Raw genomic sequence first — 19,130 nt, 5'->3', positions numbered from 1 at the left:
CGGCGCTATTTGGCATTTAAATAAATGAAAAAAAAAAAATTTTTTTGTCCTATCTTCGATGAAGTGGATCCTCGATTTTTTTTTCTCGAATGTTGCTACTGCTGCTGCTGCTGCTGCTGCAGTGTTGTGTATATTTTTTGTTTTTATAATGATGATGATAACCAGAAAAAAATGAAATGTTGCTCTCAGCCAGCAAAAAAAAAAAAAACAATGATGATGATAATAATAAATTGAGAATTTTTACTATATTATTAAAAAAAATGATGATGATGACCTACAATGTACATGTGTGTGTGTGTGTGTTTATGATGATCATCATGATCAACAATCGATCATAATCGATATAATATACACACATTTGCCATCTGATTAATATATGATTGAAAATCTTTGGATTTGTTAATAAATTGAATCAATAATCATTGCCATTATCATTTTTTTTTATATACCAACCATAAACTGATTTTATCGCTTTCGTCATTAATTTGTTTGTACCAGAAGAAAAATTCAATTATCAAAATCTACAAGAAGCAAAACTCGTGCGGTCCATATATTATTTCACAATATATATTTTGTGTGGTACGTACTCAAGAAACAAAAAGAACATTTTCCACATTTAAATCTCTTTTCTTTCTTTTTTTTTTCTTTCCATTCAAGTTTCATTTTTTATTTTGGCTTATTGTTCATTTAAAATAATCATCATCATCGTCATTATCATCGACAACAACAAGTGTCATCATTGTTGATCCATTTTTTTTTCATTTGGCTTTTTTATTGTTTCGCCATCATCCATTGTTTCAAAAAAAAAAAATTTTTTCTTTTTCTTCCAATTTCAAATGTGCCTTTTGATTTGAATTCAAGATTTTCAGGTAAGCTCCATTCATTTACACAACTGTCTGATGTTTGTGCTCATTTTTTTCTGTTCTCTGTCTTGGAACCAAAGAAAAAAAAACAGAGAAGAAAAATCTCTTTTAAAAGTCGGGATTATCTCTACAATGAGAAAATATCTGCCTTTTTCTTTAATTTTTACCCAAAAAAAATACCTAACCCATTCACCATAAATGGAAATCTAAAATTTCACCTGAAATCGGTAATAATCAAATGGCCATATATATTTTGTTGTTGATGATTGAAAGAAAAACGACAACGACGAAAAAAAAAATTTTCATAAATCGAATACAACATGTAAATTTTTATTTTTTTGTTGATCGAAAATCTTTTTCACGAAAAAATAGAGAAACCTGTTTTTTATGGTCCCGTATGATGATTATGATGATGATGATGATGATGGTTTAATGGTTGATGATAATGTGATGTGATGTTTTTGTCTTCCATTCACCACCAATCATCATTCTTTGAGTTAGGATGTGTGTGTGTGTGTGGTGTTTGAACAGAAAACCATCATCAATTTTTTCCCATTTGAATTTTGTTTTTTTTCTCTACATCCCCACCTGTTGTGTATGTGTATGTGGATTTTGTTTTCTGTTTTTTTTTTTTTTTTTTTTTTTTTTTTGATTATTTTGATTTAAGATGGATTTGATGTGAGAATAATAATAATAAATAAATCCGATGAAAACGAGAATGAAAATGAAAAATACGAAATGATGATGATTGCACGCGTCTGTGTTTGTTTGTATGATGATGATGATGAACAATGTGAAAATCATTTCATCATCCAGTGTGTATGTATAATTTTTTGACCAGTTATCAAAAGTGTGATGGCCCTATAATGATGAGATGCCCCATTCGAAGAAAAAGAAGGGAAACGAAAAACTTTGGCCAATCCATCAACATTTGAAACGTGAGATAGAGAGAGAGAGAGAGAAAAAAAAAACGGAAAAATAAACGAACGAATGTTGTTTTATTTTTTTTCCTCAATGATAATGATGATGATCATCATCATGTTTAAATGTGGCCATCATCGTCATCATAAAAATCATCATTGGAACATGGTATTCATCGAATCAAGTAACTTTGTGCATCCTGTGTGTGTGTGTGTGTGTGTTTGGATTTTAGGATTGCGAAAATGATTCGATTTCCTTTTGGTGTTTGTGCCTGTGTTTTCTGTCGATATAGTTGCCAAATCGAATCTTTTTCGTTTTGTTTTCAATTATAATCTGGTTAATTTGCCATGACCCGAAAAATCTGTTTTTAATTGATAGTCATAAAAATTTTTTTTTCTTTGTGTTTGGTTTAAGGTTGATTTTATTTTGTGTTTTTCAGTTTTTTTTTTTTTTTTTTTGATAATTTGAAATTTGATTGTTCTCGCTATTTATAATATGAATATTGTTCTGATTTACTAGGGAACCAATGAAATTTTTTTTTTTTCATGTATTTTATCAGCCTTTTATCATTTTTGTCGGTTTTTTTTTTGGTTTTTGCTGTGATTCTTGTTGTTGGCATTTGACGATGATCATGATCCCCAGGATATCCTTTATCGATAGCTTTTTCGATGGCTGGTTTTTTTCTGATAATTTTTTGCCATGTGTTTTTTTTATAAGTGTGTGTGTGTCTGTTGTTTTCTTCAAAATCCTGTTAATTTTGTATGATCATTTTTTCCACATTGATATATATCTTTTTGACCAACAACAACAACAACCATGACGAGGATGATTATTGTCGTCAATTTTTTAAGGCCAATTATGTTCAACGACCGAATGTGTGTGTATATGTGTATGTTTGTTTGTGATTTTGCGACACACGCCCCATCATTAACAACTAAAAAATTTTTTTTTATTTTTCCACCAATTTAAATAGTGGCCATATATTTAATGAAAATTTTTTTTTTGTTTCGTTATTCAAAACAAAAATCAATCAATCGATCAGTTTGATTCGATCATTCGAATCGAACAAAAGTGTTTGAACTTTTTCTTTCTGTTTTTTTCACGAATCTTTTCCAAATTCTCATAAAAAAAAAATTTTTCTCTGTCTCTTTATTCGCTTATTTTTTTCTGAATATTCTTCTCTTTTTTTCATTCATTTCCAAATCAACAAGTTGTTTGGCTACACACGCACACACACACACAAACTGTGGTAAAACGTATTCGGCTATAAGAGCAGTCCATCATTGGGTCGCATATTGCTGTCATATTTAAAAAATTTTAATTTTCACTTTTTTTTATGTATGTTTGAATTTTATTTACATAATAATAATTCGATATATATGAAAAAGTGAAAGTTAAGAAATGATTATTATATAATTTCCATTTCTTAACATTAAAAAAAAAATTATAATCGCAAGCTGCCCAGTGAAGGGCTTCTCTTGTGCACGAAATTATTCGACGATCAAATTGTTTTAAACAAACTTATCTAATCCGGATCCACTTGAAAAAATTATTCATTCTTGGCCACTCATCAACCTGTTGATGATTTCCTATTTTTTTCTCGTTATCTTTTCTTTTCTTGCTTGCTTTTATTTTCTGATCATTTAACTTGTTGTTGGCCAATGGTTTTTTTCTCTTCTCTTTTTTCTTTTGCTAAAAATATTTTTTTTTTCATATCAAGAGACTTTTAAAAAAGGTTTTCTGTTCCAAGATTTATTTTTTACTTGATTCGAGGTATAAGAATTTTTCTTTTTCTCTCATTTGATATTACATTCATAATTAATGTATGAATTTTTCATATTTTTTTCTCGTCCTGATAACAGAATGACAACTGAAGAAGAACAGGAACAATCAACAGCGACTACAAATACGACTACTGAACAATGTCAATCATTGACGGCTAATACTACAACTACAACTACTGAACAATGCCAAAATGATGATTTGGAAATTCAACAACAACAACAGCCACAATCAAAGCAGCCAAAATCTTTGCAATTAGAACAGAAACAAGAACAACAATCGGAAACGGAAGAAGAGAAACTTGAAGATGCTGAATGGTATTGGGGTAAAATTAGCCGTGAAGAAGTTAATGAAAAATTACGTAATCGTCCAGATGGAACATATCTAGTACGTGATTCGATATCGAAAATTTTTGGTGAATATACATTAACATTACGGAAAAATAATTGTAACAAATTGATCAAAATAACCAGCCGTGATGGTTTGTTTGGTTTTTCCGAACCATTTGTATTCAAATCGGTTATTGAATTAATCAATTATTACAAGACTGAATCATTGGCCAAATATAATCCATCATTGGATGTAAAATTATTGTATCCTGTATCACGATTCTATCAGCCGGATATTGAAGGCATTGAAATTAATGATATGGAAAAAGTGAAAGCACGTCTAGCTGAAGTACGAAAAGAATTGAATTCAAAAAACAGTCAATATGATCAATTGAGTGAAGATTATGATAAGAATAATAAATGCATACAACGACAACGGCAAGCAATACGTTCATATCAATTGATCATGGGTTTCATACAGGATCATATTAATCTTAATAATAAACTACAAGTCCAGGCTTTGCCACATGAAGCAAATCTAATGCAAGAACAAAAACTTAAATTACAAACACGGTTGAATTTTTTCACTAAAAGTATCGGTGATCTGGAGAATGATCTTAAATTAATGATTGCCTATAATCGTCTATTGGATCGTGAACGTAATTCCATTAAACCAACATTACAATTTCTTGGCCGACAACATAATATTTTGCAAAAAATTGTTGAACAAAATACTGATGAAATTGATTTACAACCACATAAAATCGAAACAACATGGCTAATAAATGAATGTAAACGTAATGAAGCTGAACAATTGTTGAAGAATAAAAAAGATGGTACATTCCTAATACGACAAAGTAGACAACAAATGGGCAAATATGCCCTGTCTATTGTTAGTGATGGAAATATCTATCATTGTCTGATATCACAAACGGATCGTGGTTATGGTTTTTCTGAACCATATGATATTTTTCCAGATCTAATGAGTCTTGTATTGCATTATTCGAAGACATCATTGGAAGAACATAATGATAATCTACATACAACACTTCGTTATCCAATATTTGCACATTCATTTCATCATTATCATTACTATTATAATAACAATAATAACGGTAAAAATGATGATAATTGATTCAGCAACAAAAAACAAACTCGAAACGAAACCGGAAAATTCATCTAGTCTATATTTTTTCCCAAATATCTCATTTCACTATATTCTATATTTTTTGTATATGATATATATAATAATTTTATTGATTATTGATTATTGATCTGTGCTGTAAAAAAAAACATACACACACACACACACACAAACACTCACATTTGTTTACATGAATGATTTATACCTTTTTTTTAAATAATTTTAATCTTGTCTTGAATAAAAATTTTCTCGATTTTTTTTCAAAAATTTTAAATTTTTATTGTCAATTTTATTGAATAAGCAAATGTGCAAAAACAAAATTTCAATCAGGAATTTTTTTTTATAGAAAAAAAAATTTATCGAAAATCACGCCTTGAAAAAACCTGTCATGTCAACAGGACCAGCAGCAGCAGCAGCAGCAGCAAAAAATTCGATTGTAATGAAATGAAAAATTTTTCAAAAACATAATGATGATGGCTCATTATGTTCTGGGAAAATTTATCATTTCTTATCAAGTGGTATAATTTTTTTTAAAAAAAGTGAGTTTCTTTAGTCCAACAATTTACGACATTCTTCAATTTTTCGTTTGATTTGTTCATTCTTTTCATCATTTGTATATGGTAATTGAATGAGAATTGAAAAATTTTCATCATCAAATTTGATCAACATGGAATCCATATCATTATTAGAATTCATTTTTTCACCTTTAAAATGATAAATGTGTGCACGTTTATATTTCATTTCTTGTTTAAATGAATGATTTCCATTACAATAATAATAGATATGATCATCTTGATTGATAAAATAATCTTCATTAGCAGTGTTATCATCAATTGAAGAAATTTTCAACAAATCATTTTGAACATTTGACAATGAAGATTTTACGATGAAATTGGCGGTAAGTAATTTTTGCAACACATTGTTTTTCGATTTACCATCACAAACATTGTCAGCCACATCATCATATAAAGGATCGATCTTTAAATCTAAATTTTTAGTTGAAATTCGTCGCTTTCTTTCAATTGAACAATCAATTATTTGAGCAAAACGTTGTTCAAATTTTGATGGCCAAATTAATGAAAATTGTTTGAGAATATCGGCCGACATATATATGGTTGGCTCTTCTTTTTGTGAGGAAAAAACCGAAAATCTTATCGTACGAACCAAAAATCCAATGGCTATTTTAAGCTCTAAATGACCAATAATAAAACGTGATCTCAAATCGGAAAATTCTCTGTAATCTATTTCCTCATCAATTTCCAATGATCTCAAATAGTCTATTTCGATAAATGCTTCATGATTAGTGGCATTCTGATCGATGATTGATGCTTCGTTTCGATAATTTTGTTCACTTTTTGAACCAATAATAATGATTGGAATTTTTTTCTGATTCACTTGATCAGATTCAGTTGATTGATTATCATTGTTTGTGGTATTAGAAATTTTTTTCTGATTTACTTGATCATTACCATTATTTTGATTGTTTATTCGATTGTTCATACTGGAACGATTACGGTTAATTGAAGTTTTATCCGATGAAACCATTGAATTTTGAGCAGATGAAATTGATGAATAGTTGATTTTACGAAAACCATATGTATAGATTAGCTCGTCAATATAGCGACATTTGACTATTGAATGTGATCGAATACGTTGTTTAAGTTTAAAACAGATTGGACATAATGAAACATCATCATTGATTAATCGATTAAATAGTTGTTCTAATTCTTCAAATGTTCCTGGTTTCAAAACATGATGGCCATCAAATATTCGAAGTTTTGATCTAATCATTATTAAAAACTGAAATGGTGTACCACAATGTAATAATTTTGGCAATTTTTTCATCAACTTGTGAAAATAATATGTTTGAAAATCTTCACGAACCGTATAAGCAATATGTAATGCAATACGAAATAATTGACGAAAATTTTTTTCATTATCTCTTTCATCCATACTATGATTAAATTTATCAATTAGATCGTCGACATTTTTTTCACGTATAGCTTGGCAACAAACATTAAATCGTTTTCGTAATATCATAACAGCATCGTTAATTTCATTTTTATTTCTAATTAATAAATATGCTTTCGGATTGTTACGAAGAGTTTTTTTCAAATAATCCATTTTTGTTTTCATGTCCATTGATTTTGGGCCATTTACAATAAATTCCATCATTTGTGGATAATAATCGAACCAATTTGTAAAAGTTAATTCCAGTTTATTAATATAATAAACATTTAATAATGCATCGATATTTTCTTCATTACCAATGACAGCATGATGATGATTTTTATCATTTTTTCTAATCATTTCTGGTTCACATTGTCGTTGCTGTTGCTTTTGTTTTTGTTGTTGTTGCGGTGATGGTGATGGTTCTGTCTTTGGCTGTTTATCCATGTTGTTGGCCACTATTTTCTCCGATGATGATGATGATGATTCTTTCTTATTACTATCCTCATTATTTGCAGTGGAATCATTTAAAAAATTAGCCATACGACGTGCACGCATTTTGAATTTATCAACCAATTCTTCATCATATAGATTATCATCATCGGCCAAATTACGATTAAATTTACGTATCAATTCAATTACGTTACGTATTTCGATTTTATCCACAATAATTTCCGATGTATGACCATCATTAAAACTATCAAAATAAGCATCAAATTTACGTATAGCTTTTCGACGTTTTTGGTTTATTTCTTGCAGTGATGATTTATCCATTTTTTTTGGTGGTGGTGGTTGGTTTCAATAATAAAAATGCTCGAACGTTAGTGATACCACGTTGTTTTTCTTACACTTTCTCTACTATATCACAACATGAATATCACTAACTATATAAAGCCGAATTCTAGAATGAAAAAAATGAACCAACAATCAATCAATCATAATAGCAACGAATCTATAGAAAAACTTACCTTTTGACTCAGTAAAATTTCCAAAAAAAAAAACAGAAAATAATAAATCAGCACAAATTAATATATATACTCATCAATGGAAGACAAACTTTTCTCGCTCTCATAGAATATTTTTTAATCATTAAATGTTATGATGATCGAACATATATAATCATAACAAACTAAATGGTGTTTAGATAATAAAAAGTAATAATGGTATTATGCCGATCTCAAAAAAAAACGCTTGATGGTATAACAAATATATTTCATATATATGCAGATACATAACATACAAACATAGAAAATAAAACTCAATGTTCATCAACTATTCATCTCTAATATAATAAAACTTCAGGATGGCCAACACACAAAGAAAAATATCCGCCGTTGCTATACACTGCGCTGGCATGCATGGTTTAAATTGTAGCTTGATTTTTTTTTTTACAGTCAAACATGTTTTCTATCAAGAAAGATAACATGGTCCAGAGATACAGTTGTACACACAGTAAAAAAATTTGCAACCTCAATCAAGGGTTGATGATGTACAGCGAAAAGTACACGGTGGGAGGAGATTATATATGATGAGAAAGCGAGGGCATTTACATTGAGCCTGATTAATACATTGAAAGTAAAAAAAACGTATAATCATGTAACGTGTAAATAAATTTTTCTTGTATCATTTCTTATAACAGTAACATATTTATTTTTATTAACGGTGCCAAAAAATATGAAAAATTTTTCCAAGTCCGAATATTTTGGATTTTTACTGCAATATAAATGTGATGAAAAATCAAAATTGATAAATTCACATTTGAAATTTGACTGAAAATAGTTTGATATGACCAAATTCGAATTGAAAGTATTTCGGATGGTTGCAATCCAATCTTTAGATAATGTGCAATCAATTCTTTGTGTTTATTGGGCAATCGACAAAATTTCATATCTAATTCATGACCGACATGGGTTGTTGTCCATTTAGCAGTGTTTCATGTGCCATCTTTGATCCTGGTTAAACTAATTTGGGATGGACATATACAGTAATACCCCGCTTAACGCTGCCCTGTTTAGCGCTGATTCGATATAACGCTGTACAATTACCCTACATTACATTACATTGTTACGTTGTATATGAAGGGTAAAAATGCATTATGTAAAAATAGCCCCACTTAACGCTGTTTCGCTTAACGCTCAGAATTTTTGGAACGTAACCCCCGCGTTAAGCGGGGTATTACTGTATTGCCAATTTTGTTTTGTTTGATTTTGCAGCTCTTTTTCGCTCCGATCTATTAGCTGGTATGGTTCCACGGCACGAGCAAATATAATTTGTTTCTTCTTCAGTTTTCTCCAAAAATAATTTGAACATTTCAAAATCTTTAAATTTCAAATTTTTCACCTGAATTTCGACACCATGTGTCGATTTTAAATGGACTGCTAAATAACCGGCATACTTTTGCCTGCATAGACAGAACCAAATTTTGAATAATGAAGCATCCATTGGCAAGAAACTACTTTATTTTTGTGAACGCTGCAACCAATCATTCAATTCTAAATGGAACCTAAAACGACATAATAAACGAATACGAATAAAAAACAAAATCGAAATGATGATGAAAAATGTTTATGTTCATCGATTTCAACTGCTGCTCATACCGGTAACGGACACATAATGAAAAAACGAAAAAAAATTAAAAACCAACTATATCCACACTAGAGGCTAAAAATCGACTATATCCACACTAGTCTCTTAAAATTCTATTTACTTTCAAAAAAATTTTATGATTTGAATACTGATTCCAAAAAACTCGAATTTTCTGCAAGTTGAATATTTTCATGCAGACATTGTTGTGTCAACATGACTATGACACTGTGAATGTCAAGTCGTGTCATGGTTGTTTTACTATATATATTGTTTTTATTTGTTTATTTTTCTATTTTTTAAGCTTGTATATAATAATAAATGATTGTATTTCATTTGAATAAAGTTGATATTACTAAAAACTACAGTTACATTCTACGATCCGAGATGGCATCATTGAACTTCAAATTGTTTTTTTTTCGAACAAATTCATTGAAATGCAAATCAAAAAAAATTTTTTTTTTTCGAGAAAATCATGAAATATTCTAAAAATCAATGGTTTTTGTTTTTGTTTTAAAAATTTTCACTTCTCACACGTCTTAATCACCATCATCATCATCATCATCATTATCATCTGTCATGGGTGTCATCAACAAGAATTTTAAAATTCCCATACACACACACACATGCAAACATTATAAAATTTTGCTTTCATGCACGAAATAAACTCGTTTGTAAAAAATATCGTGTGTCCATAAATTTCATTTCATTTATTCAAAGAAAAAAAAATGATATACAAGATTGAAAAGTTCCAGGATTGATCATTATTATTTTGACCATCATCATCATCATCATTGTTGTTGTTGTTGTTGTTTTTTATTGTTTGTGGTGAATGTTGTTTTTTTTTATTATTTTTTATTTGTAAATCATTCATTTAACGTTCAAAATAAAAAAAAGCCATATAACAACAAAGACAACAACAACAACAAGTTTTTTTTCTGTTGTTGTTGTTGATCCAATTTTATTAAAATTTATTATTCCCATTACTTGACCTGTTGATTATCCATTCTTGTCGTCGTACAAATATAATAAACTGACAAATCACACATACACACACACACACACACACACTTGACATGATAATCGAAATGAATGAATGGTGAAATGTGAAATAAATAAAAAAAAAAAAAAAAAACAATAATAAAACACACACACACACACAAACAATTTATTGTCAAAAAAAAAATTAAAATAAGATTAAATTGCGATTCACCACTTTTAAATCAATCAACGATTCACCACAATTGTGAATGAATTAAAACAAACAAACAAACAAAATGACAGAATAAAAAATGTTCACTGGCTTCATGATTTTCCTTTCGATTTGAATAGATAATGAAACAAAACAAAACAAAAAATCCAAACCGTAAGCCGACACCTTATCTGAAAAAAATCTATTGTCATGATGTTCAACAGTACCACCATCACCACCATTATTATCATCGTCATAATGATGATGATAAATCAACTTTCGATGCTTCTATCACATCGGCTTCTATACAATTGTCTTCAATCTTTCTTCGTCCTTTTTTTTCTGTCGACAAATGATGATCATTTTCATTTCATTTTTATGAAAAAAAAGAAAAAAAAAATCTTTAAATATACTCTCTGGACAAATTGCTATCGTTGTTGTTGTTGTCCATCCATTTTTTTTCATGATGTGTGTGTGTATGTCCACTTTCAACCAGGTATGTTTTGGTGTATGTGATGTGCGATCTCTTAGTTGGTTGGTTCCAGTTGATTCACGTTCAATTTTCGGTTAGTTACGGATAATTTTTTATTTCTTATAATGATAGATAGATCAAATAGTTCATTCAATTATTTTGTAACTAATTTTTTTCTTTTTTGGTTCAAAATTACTTGTTTTGACCAAAAAAAAAAAAAAGAATTATATTAACCGGCTCAAAAATGGTGGTTATGTGTGTGTGGTCAATACAGATTTCTGATGATGATGATGATGATCATTATTATTGATGATGACCATTGAATTCTAGTCCATTATCATCATCATCATCATCATCATGCATGCAATGTTTGTTTGTTTGTTGATCAATCAAAAAAAAAAATTTTTTTTTCGCTTTTTTTAAATTTTAATTTTATTTTTTCATTCAGATTCAATCCATGTATGTTTTTTTTGGTCATGAATGGAAAGTTTGAATTTTTCTCTTCTCTCTCTCTCTCTCGCTATATCTCTCATTGAATCCTGTTTGATCATCATCATCATCCAAAACAGCGGATATATCGTCTTGAATAGTGTGTATGTAATAAGTGGTCTGATCAATTTTGTAGTCAACAAACACACACACACACATATCCTGTATATAATAGTGAATCTCTCTTTTTGGTGTTGTTGTCTATATCACCTGTATGAATGTTTTTTTTTTTGCCAGATTCAAATTCAATGCTTCTTCTTATTGTGTGTATGTGTTGTTGTTGTTGTTGTTTTCTTCAAATTCAAGATTTTAATTTCTTTCTTCGTTTTTTATATTCAATTGTTTTTCATACTTCTTCTTTTCTCTGTGTTCGGTGTGTGTGTGTGTGTGTGTGTGTGGTGTGTGCATCAAAAGCATCCATTGCCTTTAGTTCTATTCTTTTTTTCTTTTCATCTTTTGTCTGTCTGTTCATATCTAATGAAAATACAGGTAAGAAAATAAAATGAACAAAAAAAAACATAAAGAGAAAGGCCATTTGAAGAGATGGTAGTTCCAAAATGAATGAATGAATGTATGTAGAACCTGAACTCCTGTTTTGTTTGTTTGTATAGTCCAGTTATAACTTTTTTTCGTCTTCATCATCATCATCATCATCATCATCGTCGTCGTCGTCGTTGTCGTCGTCAGTCCATTTTCATTTTCAGTTTCTATTCAGATGCAGTTTGTGCTAGTTTTTTTTTCTTTTCTTTTTTTTTAACTTGTTGCTACACACATCCACAACAGTTGTTCCGTTTTTTTTCATTCATTCATTCATCGGCGGTTTCTCTACTTCATAACACTTGTTGCATGTTTGATGGAAATAATTTTCTTTTCTTTTATTTTTCGTTATTAATAACTTGATGAGATTTTGATTTACAATTTTGTAAATGAATGAGAAATAGAAAAAAAATAAACTATTTCGTTGTTTTCTTTTCTGGTTAGTTTCGGTTTTTTATTTTCATTATTATTATGGTCAACGAATTTTTTGTTTTTTGATCCAACATCATCATCGTGTAGTTGACCATTGTGTGTCTGTCTGTGTCCGATGTGTGTGCGACGATTGATCCCATCGTGATTGAATCGGGATTCAAAAATTTTGTTTTATTTTAATTTTTTATGAATTTCAAAATCAATATAAATGATGACCGATATTTTAATTAACCGGTGACCGTTATTTTCTGGTCTCTCGTCAACAACAATAACAACATCGATACCTACAACTGCCAATTTGATATCTGTGAAATTTTAATTGTCTGGCAACACCCACCCACCACCGACTAACAACATTGATAATCATTCAACTTGGAATTTTTTTCTTTGATCTAAATTTTTCGATCATCAATCTAATATTTAATACATCCAGGTATGTTAATATCATGATAATTTCATTTTCGTTTTTTATTTTCTTTTCTTGTTTGATCTATTTATTTATCAATGATCTGAAGATCCTGGTATATTGGAGAAAAAAAACAAAAAAAAAGTCAGAGAGTACGATAGAAAATGTTCATGTTTTATTCATGAATTTCATTCAAAAAAAAAAATTTCACATAAAAGACCAAGATCAATATGACGATGTTGATGGCAAAGAAAAAAAAAATAAACAAATTTGATCCATTGACTGCAAAAATCATCAAACATGATGATGATTTTTATTTCATTTTCGGCATTTATGTCTGTGTGGTTATTAGATATATCAGAGCGAAAGTAATAAACAAAAATCATGATCATTATCATGAACAACATCGAAAATTATCGTTCAATAATCATCAACAACATTGAAATAACAACTTGTTGTTGAACAATAATTTTTTTTTTATTATCACTTTTTTTTTATGAATTACCATGTTGGCCATGGCCAATATAAACATATAGATTTATCTATATCTATAACACACACACACGCACACACCCGAAACATTCAATCGCATTTTTTTTAGTTAATTTGAATGAATGTTTCTCGTTTCTATTTTTTGTTATTTTTTGTTTCCATTTTGTTATTTATCGATGTCGAACTTGATTTTGTAGATGATTCAATGTGCGCTTTCTGTTTCTATTGTTGTTGTTGTTGTTGTTGTTGTTGTTGTTTTGTTTAAATTGTTAAATAATAATTATCACTAAACATCACAAATGGCCTATATTGAATGATTTTTTTTCCATTGTTTCTACCCGTGTTGTGTACAACAAAATTTAAATGAAAATATTCTCATTATTACAGTAGGTTACTAGGTTTTAGGTTTACAAATCAATTGATGATGGAACAATGGCCAAAAAATTACACTGGTTGAGGATGAATATAAAAATGTTTGACTGTGTGAGCTTTCTTTTTCAGAACAAGAAAAAAAAACGATGCACGAAATGTTCATTCATTTTTTTTCCCTTTCTTGTCTTGTATTTTAAGGAGCAGTCTGGTTAATGTTGTTGAAATTAGATTGTAATGTTGAGATTATATAATCACCATCATCATCATAGTTGTGTTATAATCCATCACACAAAGACAAAAAAAAGAAGAAGCAGATCCAATTGATGCGGATGGATATGATCAAGATGATGATGATGATGATGATCCGCGGACGGAAAAATCTCATAATAAAACACGCTGTTTCACGACAGACATTCCATTTCTCTTTTAATAAAATGGCAAAAAAAAATGAAATGAAATGAAATGAAACAAAGTTGACGATGATGATGAAAATATCAAGATTAATAAATTTTCCCCAGACTATTCCCGTCTTCGTAATAATGATGATGATGATGATGATGGTTGATGATGATTATGATGACCCGGATAAAAATGGCTTGCAAAAAAAAAAAAAACTTTCGAAATCATTTCGATCGATGGGCGTTTCATCATTAACGAGAAAAAAAAATTAAAATTATCACCAAATAAACCATCAATTATGCCCCCCCAAAAAAAAAAATCACTTTCACTCACTCATATCATATGATGATAATCATCATCATCATCATCATCATCAATACTTTTATTTTACTTGAAACATTCATTCCGGGGGTGTTCATAAATATTGTTCACCGATGATGATGATTGCATTGTTTATTTCCGGTTCGTTTTTTTTTCTGAATTGATTTGAATCTATTTTGTTTTCAGATTTAACCTTGATTCAATAATTTTTTTCTACACTACAGCAACAAGTTTGTGTATCGATTGTATTTTGTTTCTTTTTTGTTAATAACGGAAAAAAAATTAGAATCCAATGATTCATCATCATCATCATCATCATAATGAACATTAAAATTGGTGCGATGGCGTTGATTTTGGTGGTAATTTTTGTGACTGTTTATGTGTGTGTGTGTGTGTGTGGAGGAAGAGGTTCAGGGTTAACTAAATTTATTATTTTTATTTTTTTTTTGGCAAATTTTTTTCTCCTTTTTTTTGTTACTGCCATTCTCTTAATTATAAAGATCATGATCATCATTGAATAAAGATGCTAAAAATGTCGTCGTCGTCGTAGCCGTCAACGTCTTCATTCATAGAAAATTTTTCAATAGAAGAAAAAAGATCGAACCATTGAAATCCTTGAGTAACACATACCAAATTTGGAATTGTGATCAAATATAGCTGTTGCTGTTCAAGAAAAAAAAAACATCGTAGGACAAACATTCAACATTTCATCCATCCAAATACGTCGATCAAAATTTGTTGTCATCAGTGAAAGGAGAATTTTTTTTTTTTTTTTTTGTTGCACGACAATAAATTCAATTTTTGTTTTCTTCTTTTGATAATAATGATCGAAATTGTTGAATCTTATTTCTGTCAGTCTGTTATCTGTTTGTTTGTTTATTCTGTTTAAAAGAAAAAAATTTCCCAATTGACCGATCGTTTATGGACGAGAAGGGAATGGGAAAAAAAAGAAAATGAAATTTTTCTTTTTTCAATCAACAAGTTGGTGATTGATTGATTGAAGATTATTATGAGGATGATGATGATGATGATCATCATCATGGGTGGTGGTGGTCGTAATTTCAATTTCAATTTCATTTTAAATTATAAAAAAAATTAAAAAAATCAATTTCGATCAATTGATTATTATCAGATTTTTAATGATTTATTCAATTATGACGATGATGACCTTTTATCTGAACTTTGTTAGATGAAAAAGATTTGATTATCATCATCATCATCATTTGTTATTGGTCATGATCACATTGTGTTCATTTTATTTTTTGTTTTTTGTTTCTCGTAAATGATGGATTGATAATTATTGTGTAACAACAACAACAACAACAACAACAACAAAAAAACATAAAAGAATCGAATCAAACCACAGTGGGTTGTATATGGTTTTTTCTTTTAATATTAATTTTTGTCATTTCTATAGAAAACAAAAAAAAAACAACTGCAACAACAAATGAGATTTATCTGATCATTCTTTTCTCATTTAATGATGATGATCATCATCATCATGGGTTATAACAAACAAACAAACAAACAAACAAACAATCATTGTGATTCTGTATACACAATAATCATATCACAGCATGATATTCTCATAGCGAAAAAAAATTAAAATTGATTTTTTTCCAAAATCAAAATCAAACTGAACATTTTGATTCAAACATATTAATATCAGCATGAAATTCAACAAAAAAAAAATTATTATTGTTTGCTGCTGCTGCTGCTGATGTTTTATTTCCAGGTACATTTCACCATAAGATAATTTTCATTTTCAGAATTGATTATCATTCGATGTGTGTGTGTGTGCGATGATGATGTTTCATCCACAAATAATACTTTTACTTATTTTTTTGTGAATGAAAATATATAAAAAGAGAATTTTTTTTCCTCATACTTGATAAACTTTCTTTTTTTTTCATTTCATCATCATTATCACCATCGTTGATTCGATCATCACAATCGATTATTGATCAGTTTTTTTTTATTATTTGATTGTTTGTTGGCCAATTGTTCAAATCAATGCTGTTGTTGTTGTTGTTAATGTCCTAATGTTGGCTTTTTCTTTTACATTGAATTCAATTCGATTCGATTTTTTTTTCGAATAAATTGATGATGAATAAAATAAAATGAATGGTCATGAAAGTGATCTTTTTTTTCACTCACTCTGTAGTCGATTCCAAATATACACACACACACCAGAACATAGACAATATTCAGTGTCCATCGTGTCCACCGTTCCAACAATTGTGCATCCGATGATGATGTTGTTGTTGTTGTTTTCTTCAAGAAATCGTGACATTCAAATCGAAACTGGACATGTGTTTTTTTGTTGTTGTTGTTGTTGTTGTTTGTTGTTTGTCGAAAATCGCCTTATGTTTTCATCATATAATAATCATTTTTCCATCTTGACATTGATTTTTTTTTTCGCACATCATTTTGTTTTTGGATCGAAAGAATCATCATCACCATCATTTGGCACGATTTTCTGCAAACATTGCAAACAAATAAAAAAAATTGAAAATTGAAAATTAATTTATAGATGAAAATAGTAAAATTGATAAAAAAAAACAAAACAAAACAAAATTATGATCATCATCATCATCATCATCATCATCATTATGATGATAATTCCAATGATAACCAAATGAAAAAGAAAATATTTCCATTTCATTTAATAAATTATTGTCATCGTCATTACCAAAAAAAAAAAAAAAAAAAAAACATGCACACACCCACACATCGCATCATTTCTAAGAATTGCACGTTGAAAATTTTAATGAAATTGTTTCTCTGTCTCTCTCTCTTACTCTCCCTATAAATAATGACAATTATCATTGTTTTCCATTCAATTTTGTTTTTTTGTTTATTCTTGAAATCAAACACACAATTGTGATGAACAAATAAAATAAAATTAAAAAACAAAACAAAAGAATTGGAAAGATTGATGTGATGAGATGTATACAAAGCACATACAAGGGAATACAGAGAAAATTTAATCAATTAATTAGCTTAATTAATTGATGCACGCAGATTATTCATAATGATGATGATGATGATCATCATCATTATTATCAGCTAGTTGAACTGATCATGATGACACGCGACAAAAATTTTTTTTTTGAATCGATTTTCGGTTGATTGAAGATGATTATTATCATCATTTTATATGGCCAGATAATGAGTGTAATTATATATCTCATTTAAAATACAAAAAAAACCGCCCATACCGAAATAATTTGATCATGATCATCATCAACAGCAATAATAATACCGTATAGATTGACTAATTATAAAATTCAAAAAAAAAAGAATCATTGGCGCCAGATTATCGCAAATATTTGCGCCATAAATAAATTTTCTTCTTTCCTTTTGTTACCTGAAATTCTTACCATGACGATGAACGATTAATAAAAAAAACAGGATGATAATGGTGTGATGACTATGATCAGATTCTTTCAATTTCATCAAGACTTGACAGTAATAGATGAATAAAATATGTGAGAAAAGGTTAATTTTTCTTTCATTCTTTTTCTCACACTCTTTGTTTGTTTGTTTGTTTTCTCATTTCTCTTTTTATTTTATTTCATTTCGAGCATTTTATTCTTTTTCATCGTCTATTTTTTACGATGATGATATGAGAGAGAGAGAGAGAGAGAAAAAGATCGAGAGCAATAGAATTAACCCTTTTTTAAAACTTGATGATGATGGTTTTAGATTTCGCTTTTTTTTAGCATTTATTTCTTGATTTAATTTATTATTATATATCAACATGAAGAAAAAGGTTGTGATTGAACTTAAATAATGGCCGGAAAAAAAACAAAAATAAAATCTTGAAATGGTAAACAATAAAAAAAAGCTAAAAATAAACAAAAAAAAAGTGGACATGATGAGAGCCATACCTTTGATGATTTCGTTCTTTTTGTTGTTGCTGTTGTTGTTGTCTCTGAACCCTAAAAAGACTTTAAACTTTTTTTTTTGCTGTAAATCTACATGGATTTAAACAAAAGAAACGAAAAAAAAATTTCAAAAGTATAAAGTTATTGACCGCTAAATTTTATTTATCCAGACACAAAACACAAACACTTATCATAATGATGATGATGGTCATTCAATGATTCATAACTTATGATCATCATTTATTTAACCGCAAAAAAAATTCGTACAACATAATTGTTCAATTCTTTGTTGATTTCAATTGAATTTATCATTATGTGACACACACAATGTTGACAATTCATTATTCATCCAGATTCATAATGATGATCATCATCATGATTCCTTTCCAAGCACACAACTGACCACAGCGGTGGGGATCTTTTTTTTTTTTTTTTTTTGATTCATTTTTTTCCGGTGGCAATTTTTTTTTCTGTTCTGTTCATATTAAAACTCATCATCATCGGCTTACCACCGACGTCGAAATTCAATTCATTATTTCATTTTTTTTTCTCGAGC

General features: G+C 28.9%; 3 protein-coding genes across 4 annotated transcripts in view; 2 read left to right on the top strand and 1 right to left on the bottom strand.

Moving 5' to 3' along the window:
• Positions 1-82: 82 nt before the first annotated feature.
• On the top strand, positions 83-5,306 carry LOC124497231 (phosphatidylinositol 3-kinase regulatory subunit alpha). 2 transcript variants are annotated; one of them, XM_075732807.1, is made up of 3 exons: positions 83-579; positions 658-869; positions 3,647-5,306. In XM_075732807.1, exon 3 carries the CDS (start codon positions 3,648-3,650, stop codon positions 5,028-5,030), a length of 1,383 nt encoding a protein of 460 aa, XP_075588922.1. In that variant the 5' UTR covers positions 83-579; positions 658-869; position 3,647; the 3' UTR covers positions 5,031-5,306. The 2 variants fall into 2 exon arrangements, with proteins under 2 accessions (XP_075588922.1, XP_046916814.1); XM_047060858.2 differs by lacking the exons at positions 83-579; positions 658-869 and adding an exon at positions 1,947-3,557.
• LOC124497228 (uncharacterized) lies at positions 5,293-8,362 on the bottom strand. The gene is made up of 2 exons (XM_047060854.2): positions 7,958-8,362; positions 5,293-7,890 (listed from the first exon to the last, which is right to left on the bottom strand). Exon 2 carries the CDS (start codon positions 7,761-7,763, stop codon positions 5,589-5,591), a length of 2,175 nt encoding a protein of 724 aa, XP_046916810.2. The 5' UTR covers positions 7,764-7,890; positions 7,958-8,362; the 3' UTR covers positions 5,293-5,588.
• A 4,162-nt stretch (positions 8,363-12,524) lies between these two features.
• Positions 12,525-19,130, top strand: part of LOC124496844 (uncharacterized) — a 38,979-nt gene continuing 32,373 nt past the window's right edge. Inside the window, 1 exon segment of the mRNA XM_075732803.1 lies at positions 12,525-13,127. The gene's annotated coding sequence lies outside the window, so the exon portion shown is untranslated.

The sequence above is a fragment of the Dermatophagoides farinae genome, chromosome 7, assembly GCF_024713945.1.
Source record: "Dermatophagoides farinae isolate YC_2012a chromosome 7, ASM2471394v1, whole genome shotgun sequence".
Classification (NCBI taxonomy): domain Eukaryota; kingdom Metazoa; phylum Arthropoda; class Arachnida; order Sarcoptiformes; family Pyroglyphidae; genus Dermatophagoides; species Dermatophagoides farinae.
The sequence above is the reverse complement of the archived record's forward strand: the minus strand, read 5'-3'. Positions and strand labels throughout refer to the sequence as shown.

What these genes read in the sequence shown, in the direction of transcription:
- LOC124497228 (XM_047060854.2), bottom strand. Translation starts at nt 7,763, where the DNA reads ATGGATAAATCATCACTGCAAGAAATAAACCAAAAACGTCGAAAAGCT.
- LOC124497231 (XM_075732807.1), top strand. Translation starts at nt 3,648, where the DNA reads ATGACAACTGAAGAAGAACAGGAACAATCAACAGCGACTACAAATACG.